This window comes from Megalops cyprinoides, chromosome 2, assembly GCF_013368585.1.
Source record: "Megalops cyprinoides isolate fMegCyp1 chromosome 2, fMegCyp1.pri, whole genome shotgun sequence".
NCBI lineage: Eukaryota > Metazoa > Chordata > Actinopteri > Elopiformes > Megalopidae > Megalops > Megalops cyprinoides.
The window spans coordinates 65,210,997-65,225,089 of record NC_050584.1 but is presented as its reverse complement, the minus strand read 5'-3'; the positions used below and the strand labels follow the sequence as shown (position 1 = coordinate 65,225,089).

The 14,093-nt window shown below is 50.5% G+C and overlaps 1 protein-coding gene across 2 annotated transcripts in view; it reads right to left on the bottom strand.

The window, feature by feature from the left end:
• Nucleotides 1-14,093, bottom strand: part of LOC118773507 (fibronectin type III domain-containing protein 3B-like) — a 130,874-nt gene that overhangs the window by 46,228 nt on the left and 70,553 nt on the right. For both annotated transcript variants that reach the window (XM_036522465.1, XM_036522467.1), the window contains 3 exons: nt 8,584-8,642; nt 373-530; nt 216-275 (listed from right to left, as the gene is read on the bottom strand). In XM_036522465.1, coding sequence (XP_036378358.1) covers nt 216-275; nt 373-530; nt 8,584-8,642 — 277 coding nt within the window. The remainder of the gene's footprint in view (nt 1-215; nt 276-372; nt 531-8,583; nt 8,643-14,093) is intronic.

Below are 14,093 nucleotides of genomic sequence, written 5' to 3'. Positions count from 1 at the left end.
ACACACAAACACACACACACACACACACACGGTGAACTCTTCTACCTCTAACACATCCACACACACACTGGACCTTTAACATATACACGCACACACACAAACTGAACCTCTCTCTCTCTCTAACACACACGTGCAGCTAAAGGCACACACACAGAGCTGCAGGGGACAGACCAAACCCTGCAGCCAGAGCCCAGCCTTCCGCTGTTCCTGCTCACCTCACATGATAGTCTGTCGCTGGTCTGAGATCAGTCAGATTACACTCCAGTTCATCTCCACTGGAAGAAACAAACAAAGGTATTTACACACAGTCCCCCCAATACTGCCCCCTGGTGGCTGTCACAGGAAAGGAGGGAGGTGCTGCAGGGCTCTCACCTGTACACCACTCTGTACTTCCCGTCCCGGCCCTTGTCGGACAGCGTCACCTCGTAGCTGCAGGGGTTCGAGGGCGAGGTGGCGTGCCCGTCCCCGCTCAGCAGACCCGGCGGGGGGGTCCAGGTGAGCCTCGCCGTGCGAGCCTGAACGTTGGACACCTTCGGGGAAAGCAGGGAGACGAGAGGTGAAGTTTCGGTCAACACGTCTGCAGGTCAGGGTGCTGTGGAGGTTCTCACTCAGTGTGCATGTATGCGGAGTGCATTCCACACCCGTGACAACCCTCACCTGTCGAAATACAATGACAAGGTGGCAAACTGTTTCCTATTAAACTATTTCAAAAAAAGAAAGTGTAATCGGATGATTTAATGCACTCATTATCTCTACCAGCTAGCTTGTCTAGTCAACCATTTAAACCATTTATTGTTGACTTCTTATGGTTTCATGGGTTTTTTTTTTTGCTTGTGTTGTACTCTGCCTCATTTGTAAGTCGCTTTGGATAAAAGCATCTGCCAGATGAATAAATGTAAATGTAAACGTACATGGTGAACTGTGCATCCCTTCACACTACCAGCATGTGTTTGTTCTTAAGCTTACAGGCACAACAAAAACCAATCCATAAGACTGGAGAAGGAGTGGCAGGAGGACTCCAGGAGGGTGCGGTTGATTGGAGCTTCTAATATTGTTGACTTCCAATATGGCTAGTTGCTTGTATTGTACTCAAGGTACTTAACCCACAATTGCCTCAGTAAATATCCAGCTGTATAAACGGATAACATTGTTAAAAAAAAAAAAAAAACTAACTGCAACTTTAGCGTCTGCTAAATGCCAGTAATGTAAGGAAATGTAATATAATGCAAATGCCTCACTTGTAAGTCATTTTGGATAAAAGGAGCTGCCAAATGAATAAATGTAAATGTAATGTAAATGCACTGGAGCAGAGACACAGGGGGTTGGAATAACCTCCCCTTTAACCCACAGCCAGACTGACGGTGTGAACCCACCGTGGGCTGGTAGCACACATCACCCCTCCGTTTCTGCCCAGCTCCCAGAACACACCCCGTCCCTCAGACTCCGAGACAGCACTGTGCCCACACGGGGCAGCCCTCTGTGCCCATGACATCCCCCCCCCCCCCCCCCCCCGTTCAGGCTCCAGCGTTCTGCCTTCTCTCCCGGCAGACAGGAGCAACTGATTGATCTGTCTGGGTGTAATTGTGTTTGGGACAGTGGTGGGGCTGGGGGGGTCCCGCTTCTGAAAGGTCTCGTGGAGCGGCAGCAGACAGGACCGTGAGGCCGCTCAGGCAGGAGATTTAAAACTGCACGGACTCTGCGTGACTCCTGACACAAACACCGCCGAGCACAGAGGAAAACGATAAAGCGTCCCCCTCCCTTCAGAGGGTTTCAGGGAGACGCAGGGTAGGTCACCCTCGTCCTGAACCCCCACAGAAGTTTCCAGTTTTGCTTGTTTGTTTGTTTTGTTTTAACTCTGTCCGATCTCATAAGCACTTACTTGGATCAGGCCGAATGGCGAAATATCACATTATCTTGAGTGTGCAGTCACTTGCGTTAATTCATCAGAACAACTAATCAGATTACGCAATTAAAGAGCCTGTTTGGAGCAAAACGGGGCGAGCAAGTGTTCAGCCACATGCATCACACGCCATCACGTGACGCAGTGGCGTGATGCGTGATTGGCGCTTAGCACACGTTACACGCAACACGCACACACTACAACAGGTTTAGCACTGAAACACGATGGAGATTCAAAGCTTGGCCTGTAAACACTGAGGCACTGAGGTCAACGGGATGAGATGGTGATCGGCTCCAGAGACATGCTGGGGCTAAAACACGGACAGGGCCGGCAGTGTAGCGCTGCGGTAAGGGGCAGGGCTTGTAACCGAGAGGTTACAGGTTTGATTCCCCGCTGAGACACTGTCACTTCTAAGGGAGGCCCTCTCCTGGAGGAGGGAACACGCCTTCCCAAAGGCAGCTCTGCCACATGAGCCGAGTTCACATCACGCGACCCCTGCTGGTCAGACCATGCAGCGCATCCATCACTCTGACACAACCAGGGGGACCAGCAGCAGGTCAAACTGACCCTGGTGGAGAAGAGCCGTCTGTCATGGGCTTCCCTGCCCGCCATGAAAAATACCCCCCCTCTTAATGACATCACACCACCGGGCGCTGTGAGCTCAGAGGCAGATGCAGCAGAGTCTGTGTGCACGGAATGAAGCTCACAGGCAGCAGCTGCAGGAAGAGGAGGCTCAGGGCTGGAGACGGGATCGCCGTGGAAACTGTTCCCATGCCATCTCAGGGCATCGCGCTCTGGCTGCTCATACACTGTCCCACTGTCCATGGTGTGTCTCACTCACAACATCCTGCTGCTGCTGCTACCATTACAAAAATGGCCTCTGTGTGTGTGTGTGTGTGTGCGTGTGTATGTGTGTGTGTGCGTGCGTGTCTACATGCAGTACATACATGTCTGCACATGCACATATATATTAACGTGTCCATGCTAATGTGTGTGCCGTGTGCCTATTGGGGGGGGGGGATCCTCAGAACAGGGGTGTAAAGACAAGGGGAAGCTGTGAGGTAAAGAGGGAGAGGGATTGTGGGGGGGGCTTCTCCCAAACAGACCCTGCCCCCATTTTTTTTCCTGGGGGATGCATGTGATTAATGGACTCTTCCAGGAGGGGCTCGTGTGGGCGAAAAACAAACAGCCCACCCCTGCCCTGCGTCAACCATGACGCAGCGCTTCCCCGACGCACCTCATTAAGCTTCCACGCGCTGATTGGCTGCTCAATCCAGCTGTGATGGACAAAAGAAGCTTTTGGGGGAGTAAAAAGCTCTTGAAAATTGATCAGAAATGACTTTGACCCTAAACTGTGGCTTATTAAGAGAATAAAAGGGTCACCGTATCCGAAAACGTGTCCCAGCACAGGTAATTTACTGGTTCGCTGCCTTCGGGCTCTCCCCCCCTAGCATTCCTAACTACCGTTTTTATTTTCACCCAAAATGAAGAGTAGGTGGCTCCTGAGTGGTTCAGGCAGTGAAAGTGCTTGTTTCAAGCGCAGGCTGAGCTTTATGGCCTGAACTCGAAATCAGCTGTATTAGTTGTCAGTTTCATCCAGGAACCCACACAGGCTTTGCTCTGTATGTGTGCCAGGGTCCCTTCACCACTCTGCTGTAAACACACTTGGGCGCGCAACCACAAGTTAGTCAGACATCATCAGGGGGGTGTGCGTATCCTGCAGTGTGAAGTCCCAGAAGGCTTAGAGTACACGAGGAGGCAACCTGTTTTTGTACATTTCAATGCAAGACAAACGCACGATGTTGAACTGTTTACAGAACAGGAGCATCCCCTGATTCCAATGATCACTCAAAGTTAAGGACTAGCCGCAGTGACGTTCGCCTGGACACCCCTGCTCTTTCAGTGAGTGCCACGGGTTCTTTAATCACCACGCCGAGTCTGTGCCAGTTTGTGCCACCCAAACCACAGCAGCTCCTCCAGTACAGTGTCCCCCTCACTGCACTGGGACAATGGAGTCACGGAATCCTATGCGCAGACCGCCCCCTACTGGCCCACCAGCACTACTTCAGCGGTGTAATCATATTTTTCGAGGTGGTCCCCCACCCAAGTACTAACCAGGCCCAGCACTGCTTAGCAGGCAGAAGAGGGCGCGTGGCTGAGTATGTAACTAGGATACCCTATAAGATGCTCCTGTGAGATGCTCCAGTAAGATGCTCCAGTAAGATGCTCCTGTAAGATGCTCCTGTAAGATGCAACTGTAGGATGCTCCTGTAAGATGCTCCTGTAGGATGCTCCTGTAAGATGCTCCTGTAGGATGCTCCTGTAAGATGCTCCAGTAAGATGCTCCAGTAAGATGCTCCAGTAAGATGCTCCTGTAAGATGCTCCTGTAAGATGCAACTGTAGGATGCTCCTGTGAGATGCTCCTGTGAGATGCTCCTGTGAGATGCTCCTGTAAGATGCAACTGTAGGATGCAACTGTAGGATGCTCCTGTAAGACGCTCCTGTAAGATGCTCCTGTAAGATGCTCCTGTAGGATGCTCCTGTAGGATGCTCCTGTAGGATGCTCCTGTAAGATGCCCCTGTAAGATGCAACTGTAGGATGCTCCTGTAAGATGCAACTGTAAGATGCTCCTGTAAGATGCAACTGTAAGATGCAACTGTAGGATGCAACTGTAGGATGCTCCTGTAGGATGCAACTGTAAGATGCTCCTGTGAGATGCTCCTGTGAGATGCTCCTGTGAGATGCTCCTGTGAGATGCTCCTGTGAAATGCTCCTGTGAGATGCTCCTGTGAGATGCTCCTGTAGGATGCAACTGTAGGGTGCTCCTGTAAGATGCTCCTGTGAGATGCTCCTGTAAGATGCTCCTGTAGGATGCTCCTGTAAGATGCTCCTGTGAGATGCAACTGTAAGATGCAACTGTAGGATGCAACTGTAAGATGCTCCTGTAAGATGCTCCTGTAAGATGCTCCTGTAGGATGCAACTGTAAGATGCTCCTGTGAGATGCTCCTGTGAGATGCTCCTGTAAGATGCAACTGTAAGATGCTCCTGTAGGATGCAAATGTAAGATGCTCCTGTGAGATGCTCCTGTGAGATGCTCCTGTGAGATGCTCCTGCTGCTGTGCTGACACTGCGCTGTAGCTCTTTCTCACTCTGCTTGGAGTCTGAGAGCTGAAACAGGGCCGGCCTTCCCAAGTCCTCAGCAGAACAGTGGAGAAGCTGCTCGGCTCCAGCAGAAGGGTGCTGTGAAGAGACCCATAAGACCTGCTGGATGTGGGACTCTCTGCCTGCAGGACTAAGGAACGCCAGCGGGTCACACACTGTGGCTGTTTCTCAAGGTCAAGGATGCTTCCTTGGTAGGACGAGTCCTTCCAAGTCGGGTCCTTCAGAGGCTAGGCAAGACTCCTTCCTAGCATTCAGAGAACAGGTAATGGAACAGTCTAGCGAGTGTGCAGGTGTGCATCATTGAAAAGGTTCCGCCTTCAATTCCGTGCCACAGACTCTTGTACGTGCGCATAGGATTGTGGGTGCTTTAAAGATGCTGAGGATACACGCTATGCATCCTTGAAAATTGTCTGAACGAAGGGCTCAGTCCTTGGTAGAATTCGAAGGATCCTCAACATCGGAACAGTCCTTCGGCGGGATTCGATGACGTAGCATCCTTGAAATGCAGCCATTAAGGATCCTTCCTTGACTTTGAGAAGCAGCCTGTGTGTGGACCAGAAGAGGGAAAAACACAGTGGAGATGGTCTAACGCTGCCACTGTGTGGCCAGAGATGGAAGCATCCCAATACTCAAGGAAAGTTCAAGAACAGGATCTCTCTGAAATGTGTGGGTGGGCAGATGGCTTTATTTTTAATCAGAAACAAACAGAAATCCATCCTAGACCGTTAATTGACCTGCATCTAAAATGTTCTCTAAAGAAATACACAGCACAAAAAAGAAACACTTCTTTGGCCTCTCATGCATGTCTGTATACAGCCAGCATCAACAAAGCCAGCTTCGAGGGCATTGGTATTTAGCAGACACTCTTACCCAGAGCAACTTACATCCTTTACAATGTTATACATTTATACAGCTAGATATGTACTGAGGCAATTTGGGGTTAAGTATCTTGCCCAAGGGTACAGCAGCAGGGCCCCAGCGGGGAATCAAGACCCCAAACTTCAAAGACATGAGCCCTTGTCCCTGTCCCAGAGGAAGGCCAGCCCAGGCCCTCTGTCTCCTCCCTGAATCTGAGTAGGACCTGCTGTCTCAGGTGTGCACTGAACAGGAGGAACACCTCCTTTATACCAGCAGCAACATGCTCAGCCAATCAAAACAAAGCTGCTTCAGCCACAGTGGGACCATCTCACTTCTTATACACAGTCTGATTCATTGTGCCCATACTGAGCACTGTTCACCCCTCAAACACCATGACTTCTGCAGGCCTGCTAAGACTATGTGTGCTTTGGTTGTACATGCACGTATGTGCTACTTGCTATGTGTAAAAGCTTGCACAGACCCTATATATACAGTACCAGTCAAAAGTTTGGACACACCTACTCAGCAGGGTTTTGCTTTATTTTTATTTTTTCCACATTTTAGAATAATAGTAAACACATCAAAGCTATGAACACAAAAGAAATTATGCAGTGACCAAAAAATTGTTACACAAATCAAAACTATGTTTTAGATTAAAGATGTTTAGATAGTGCTCAACAATCTTCTACTCTCCTGCGACAATGGCTGTATCTCTCTTCTTGTGCTACTTGACCTGAGTGCTGCCTTTCATACCATCGATCATTGTATTCTCCTCGACCGCCTCGAAAACCTAGTTGGCATAAGTGGAAAGGCTCTATCCTGGTTTAGGTCCTATCTATCAGAACGATATCAGTGTGTCTCCATTAACAATGAATCTTCTGCTCGTTCCAGAGTAAGATATGGTATACCACAAGGATCTGTGCTTGGGCCTCTGCTCTTTTCATTATACCTGTTGCCTCTCGGCGATATCATCTGTAAACGTGACATTAGCTTCCACTGTTATGCAGATGACACTCAGTTATACATATCAGTCAAACCTGATGTCCCTCTGAATATCTAAAACATGGAGGCCTGCCTAACAGATGTAAAGAATTGGATGGCCCAAAATTTTCTCCTGCTTAACTCAGACAAAGCAGAAATATTGGTCGTTGGCCAAAATTCAATCAGGAGAAAATTCACTCACTTTACACTGGACCTTGATGGTGTCTCCCTCTCCTCGAGTGCAGCTATCAAAGACCTTGGTGTCATTATTGATCCTGAGCTCTCTTTTGAAATTCAACATAACACCTCTAGGACAGTCTTCTTCCATTTATGAAATATAGCCAAAATCAGGAAAATTGTATCAATTAATGATGATGAAAAGTTAGTCCATGCCTTTGTAACATCTAGATTAGACTACTGTAATGCCCTCTTGTCAGGATGTGCAAATGTCTCACTAAAACCCCTTCAGCTGGTACAAAATGCAGCTGCTCGAATCTTAACTAGAACTATTTTGAGGCCATTACCCCAGTTCTAGCTTCTCTCCATTGGCTACCTATTAAATACCGGATCGTTTTTAAAATACTCTTACTCATAATTAAGGCTTTAAATGGGCTTGCCCCTCTCTATCTTAAGGACCTTCTTCACCCATACCTTCCACAAAGAGCCCTTCGTTCCCAAAATGCTGGGCTTCTCATCATTCGAAGAGTAGGCAAAACTACTATAGGCAGTAGAGCCTTTCCCTATCGAGCCCCTCTCCTGTGGAGCAGCTTACCTGCCGAGGTTCAGCAGACTCTCTCTCCACCTTTAACTCTAGGTTAAAAACATATCTATACAGTAAATCCCTCAGCTGAGGGACATGGCCTGGTGCTGGCGTGGGTCATAGAGTCTCTGGTGGACTAAGTGGTCATTGCTGTCATGACATGGACTCTGGGCCGTGATGTGGTGTTGACTGCCTTAGGGCCGCCCTCATGACTATGCCGGTTCCTTGCCTCCCGTAGTTATGCTGCCACAATGTTAGTCTGTCAGGGTTTTTTCCTTGTTGCACGCTGGCACCTTTTTACCCTGCCCCTCCTCTCCTGCCTCTCTGCTGTACATTCATGTCATTCTTACCACTAAATCATTGTTCTCTATTTGTTTCCTGTCCCTGCTCCGGGCTCCTGCCTGGAGCTGTAGTCCAAGCATCACACCCCGATCTCCAGTCCTGCTACTTCGCTGCCCTGCCTATCAAGCCAACTGCGTGCCAAGAACCGGACATTCTCTAGGATACATTTCATAATTACTCTGTTATTTACTACTGTCTATCAAAACTCAAATGTCTTAAAGTACATTGTACAATTTCAAGTATTATTCTATCTGCCCAGTGCCGGCCAGAAGCAGATAGGCTCCCCCTCTGAGCCGGGGTCTGCTCAAGGTTTCTTCCTGTAAATTAGGGAGTTTTTCCTTGCCACTGTTGCCTTAGGCTTGCTCTCAGGGAGTCTCAGGCCTGGGAACAGTGTAAAGCTGCTTTGTGACAGCTCGTGTTGTAAAAAGCGCTATACAAATAAAATTGAATTGAACTGAATTGAATTGAATAGATAGAAGTGACACTGTATCCTACTGTAAAATAGTGAATTATTACAGAGGGCTTGGTGAACAGGTTCTGGGTGCTGATATGGAGGTGAAGCTGAGTTCCCACTCACCTGTGGTTTGCCCATTCCTGAAAGTTTGTCCTGGATGCTCTTTGTTTCCGATTCATGATCTGCAAAGAGAGCAAGAGCGAGTGAGAGAGAGAGACAGACAGGGAAATCCAGAGAGAGGAAAATAATGTGCTTCTATAATGTGCCAGCAGAGGGCAGTATACTGACATTTTAGTGAGAGACATGGCTGGACTTTCAGCAAATATTCAGCAATGCACAAATCCTGGGAGGCTAATTATTCTAGATGGAAATGACAAGCTATTGAATAAAAGAGCAAGCCACACGATTTCACACAGAGGAAGCTGGGGACAAAACTGAGAGAGGGGATTTAAGCATGAGGGCTTTTGAAATGAGGGCTTTTAATCACAGTGTCTGACAAAAGTCATTAACGCAAAACCCTCTTTCGACATCCTTGTCCTGTAAAATAGATTTGACATTTGAAATAAGCAAATGTTTTAAACCACAGAAAACACATGGATGCACGAAAGAACAATGATTTGACATAGAAACAGCAAAAAATGTGCAGCTGAAAACCTCTAAATACAGTTCATCTGTCTGCTTTTGAATCAAATCTCACTGTGTGGTATAGCAGGGCACTTAAGGAGCTGGGCTTGTGGCAAGGAGGTTGCAGGTTTGAATCTGTTATTGTGTGGTGAGCAGATGTTACGGGTTAGGGAATGAGTGGGCTGGTGCAGTGGTTTGTTTCTGCCTGTGTGTACTCAGACGATGCAATCCTGGGAGAGCTGCCTACCCTAACAATCACCACCTGCACCACACACTCACCACCTAGGCCCCCAGTGCATGCAGTCCCGCACCCCCCTGCCCAAATATACAGCGCCCCTCCACACCCTCACAGCTACAGACACAGAGCTGCCCCACACCCTCACAGCTACAGACACAGAGCTGCCCCACACCCTCACAGCTACAGACACAGAACTGCCCCACACCCTCACAGCTACAGACACAGAACCCCCTCACCCTCACAGCTACAGACACAGAGCCCCCTCACCCTCACAGCTACAGACACAGAGCCGCCCCACACCCTCACAGCTACAGACTGCCCCACACCCTCACAGCTACAGACTGCCCCACACCCTCACAGCTACAGACACAGAAGTGCCCCACACCCTCACAGCTACAAACACAGAACTGCCCCACACCCTCACAGCTACAGACACAGAACCCCCTCACCCTCACAGCTACAGACTGCCCCACACCCTCACAGCTACAGACTGCCCCACACCCTCACAGCTACAGACACAGAGCCGCCCCACACCCTCACAGCTACAGACTGCCCCACACCCTCACAGCTACAGACTGCCCCACACCCTCACAGCTACAGACACAGAACTGTCCCACACCCTCACAGCTACAGACACAGAACTGCCCCACACCCTCACAGCTACAGACACAGAACCGCCCCACACCCTCACAGCTACAGACTGCCCCACACCCTCACAGCTACAGACACAGAGCCCCCTCACCCTCACAGCTACAGACACAGAGCTGCCCCACACCCTCACAGCTACAGACACAGAACTGCCTCACACCCTCACAGCTACAGACAGAGCTACCTGGCCCAGTTACCAGGCCCTCAAAGTGTCAATAATCTGGAAGTGATTTAAGCTTTGGAAAAAGCTGTGCCTGTGTGTGTGTGTTGATGTGTGAAATAGAGCGAGTGTGTGTGTGTGTGTGTGTGTGTGTGTGTGTGTGTGTGTGTGTGTGTGTGTATGTGTGTGTGTCTTTCAGACCCACTGAGGTATCCCCAGAGTCCACGTGGCTTTGGAAAAAAGAGGAACATGGGTTCTGTGCACACCCCCTGCAGGTCGGACTGATGAAGTCATGGCACTGTCACCCCTCAGTGACCTCTGGGGTAACCGTTTCTGCCCCTGGGAATCCTTCACCCATCACCCCATCCATCCCTGAGCCTCAACGGTACAAACTCGAGACTCCACTACTGACCTGGAGGTAACACCAATACACCCCGGCAACGATACGGACACTGCCCTGCAGGAGGTGCTGAGCCGAGGCCCAGGCCCACTGAGCGAGTGAGCCTCAGTGTCTGCCTGTTCCATCTTTGGTGGGAAGGGCAGAGGGAGGGAGCTAAAACAGCCTCTGTCGCCTCTCTGTGGAGCTCCGCTCAATTTGTCTCAAAGGTGCAACTTCCACAACGGATTTTACAAGCGTGTGTGAAAGAACCAGGGGGAGGAGAGGTGGGGTGTGAAGGTCGGGATTTAGCAGGGTGTCTGTGTGTGAGAGAGAGTGGCAGGGTCAGGATTTAGCAGGGCGTCTCTGTGTGACAGAGTGACAGGGGCAGGATTTAGCAGGGTGTCTGTGTGAGAGAGTGACAGGGGCAGGATTTAGCAGGTTTGTTGTGTAATGCTGGAGAGGGGAGGGGTGGGATGGGGGGGGGGGGCGGTGAAGAAGCTGTTGTGTAATGGTGATGGTGGGAAGGGGGGGGTTATTGGATCGAAGGACAGGATTCCTGAGGATACTGGGGGGGGGGAGGTTTGTTGTATAATTACAATGGAGCGGGGGGGTGTTTTGTAATGGCGACACTGGGTGGGTGGGGGGGGGGCTTGTTGTGGAAAACTGGAACGTGTTGTGGTGATGTAGCTGCAGACAGTGCTGAGTCTGAAGGCAGTCTCTGTGATGAGGCAGTGGGGTCAGCTGGCATAGGTCAGAGCACTCAGGGGCCAGAGCACTCAGGGGCCAGAGCACTCAGGGGCCACAGCACTCAGGGGCCACAGCACTCAGGGGCCACAGCACTCAGGGGTCACAGCACTCAGGGGTCACAGCACTCAGGGGCCACAGCACTCAGGGGCCACAGCACTCAGGGGCCACAGCACTCAGGGGCCACAGCACTCAGGGGCCAGAGCACTCAGGGGCCAGAGCACTCAGGGGCCAGAGCACTCAGGGGCCAGAGCACTCAGGGGCCAGGACAGTGTGTGTGCGGTGAAGGAGAGCACTCAGGGGTCAGGACAGTGTGTGCGCGGTGAAGGAGAGCACTCAGGGGCCAGAGCACTCAGGGGTCAGGACAGTGTGTGTGTGCGGTGAAGGAGCAGCACTCAGGGGCCAGGACAGTGTGTGCGCGGTGAAGGAGAGCACTCAGGGGCCAGAGCACTCAGGGGTCAGGACAGTGTGTGTGTGCGCGGTGAAGGAGCAGCACTCAGGGGTCAGGACAGCGTGTGTGCGGTGAAGGAGCAGCACTCAGGGGCCAGGACAGTGTGTGTGCGGTGAAGGAGAGGCACTCAGGGGTCAGAGCAGCTGCAGTAGTGGACGTATCACACCTGTGATGCGTTCAGTACATTAATCAGCAGCACAGAGCCCTAACAAATGATAACAGTCCTGAAATTAATCTGATAGAGGACTAATAAACCCAAGAGCCAATAGGAACAAAGCAATGTGGATGACATATCAGCCACCAAAGCACTGCTAATACAGTGGCCCCCATGCCCCCATAGGTATTCATACCCCTCTGTAGCGAAGGGCGAGAGCAGTCACCCCACACGGCCTTGAACCCGGGTCTACAGGGTACCAACCATACGACTTTGACCGCGACGCCAAAGAGCCAGTCTCGTTGGTATGGCAGTCAAAGCGCATACTCAACCGTAGTGACGGCACTCCATCACACCCTCATTAAACAGAAAGCACAAGAGCCACCGAAGAAGCACTGCACATACTCAATCTGAAAAAATGTAATGCTTCAACCTTACTATCACTGGAAGGAGCAAATGCACACAGGCTGGAATCCTGCCAGCTTGTGATGAGAGAGCACGGCTGAGCCAGTCTAAAAACGGGCGGAGCAACAGTATCGTGCGCTAACAGCGACTCACTGATGTCGACCAATCACAGTGATTTGCTACAGAACACAGCCTTCCAACTGACTGGTGCCAGTCACTGATCGACAGCATGTGATCACTTCACCCATACTGGGGTTCATGAAGCCTCTCTCCCTCACAGCTCAGACACGGCTCTGCTACAGGGCATTATTACATCATAGTAAGCACACAGAATCGTCCATATTAAAGTGCTGCTTTATTTAAAATGATTAAAAAGACGTGACTCCCTGACAGACTGACAGTCTTCGTACAAACCAAGATCTGCTCGCCGCATGATATTACACTCAAAGCCCATGTCGGTTTCTCATTAAACTATATCAAAAACAGAACACCAAAGCTTACAGTGTGGAGTCTATTGTCTCTTAATTCTGACTTTGCCTTTGATCTGGTATATACAACTGTATGCATTTCAAAGCAACATATGGCCACATAAGAAACACAGACACGTCTGGCAAACTTTCAGAAGGAGGCATGGGCCAGTCGTAAATCATGGGAGGAATTCCCAGACGGAGCCAGGAAAGATGGTGTATGTCAAACGAGTCTGTTGCTTCCCACGTGTCTGCTTGAGAGCGTGGAGATGGTGTGTGTGTTCACCCAGTGTGTAACTGCTCTGAAGTCCAGTGCCAGACAGAGAAGGGAGAGGGTGAATGAGGGAGGTCACACACCTGGGCGGACCGAAACGACCCTCCGAGGACCAGCTCGTCTGCAGAGAAAGCCACCAATCAGGGGAGAGCGAGTCACCTCTGACCATCACGTTTGGGCAAGGGGTTGGGAGGGGCATGCCGATGCCCCCAGAATGCTAATGAGTGTATACGCACACACACACACACACACACACACACACACACACACATACACACAGACAGACACAGACGCAGACGCAGACAGACACGCAGACAGACATGCACAGACACACAGACACAGACACAGACACAGAGACAGAGACAGAGACAGAGACAGAGACAGAGACAGACAGACACAGACACACAAACAGACGCAGACACACACACACACACACACACTCACACACACTCACACAACACACAAACAGACACAGACGCAGCCGCAGAAAGCCACACAGACAGACATGCACAGACAAACACACACACACACACACACACAGACGCAGACACACGCAACATGGTGATGAGGACTCGGCTCCATCATGACCAGAGGTTGAACGTGTTCAGTCTTCTTTATGAGAAAGTAACAGCAATCATTCCTCAGCAAGCGTGACTGCGGGTGTGTGCATGTTGCAGGTCGGGGGGGGGCTCCACAGGTGCGTGAGGATAAGTGAGGCATTGTGGGCCCAGAGGTAAATGATAGCGCCACGCCGCTGTCCAACTATGCGGTTGCCAAGACGACTCTGCACCCCCCACCCCCCCGAAAAAAGAACCTGGTTCTTCAACTTTCTTTTCTGGGAAGAAACAGGAGATTTCTGACTGAGGAGAAATGCAACGCCAGTGGGAAAAAGGACAAACACAAGCTCCGAAGACCGAGCCCAACAAGAAGTGGGGGGGGGGGGGGTGTGGAGTTTAGAGTGAAGCAGATAAGTGACAGGTGTTAAACTCACCTCAGCTTTGCAGAGACTGTACCCTCAAACCGTGGCGAGCGAAAACCACCCATTACTGCTGATAGCTGTCTCTTTATCAGTCAATGTGTACCTACCAT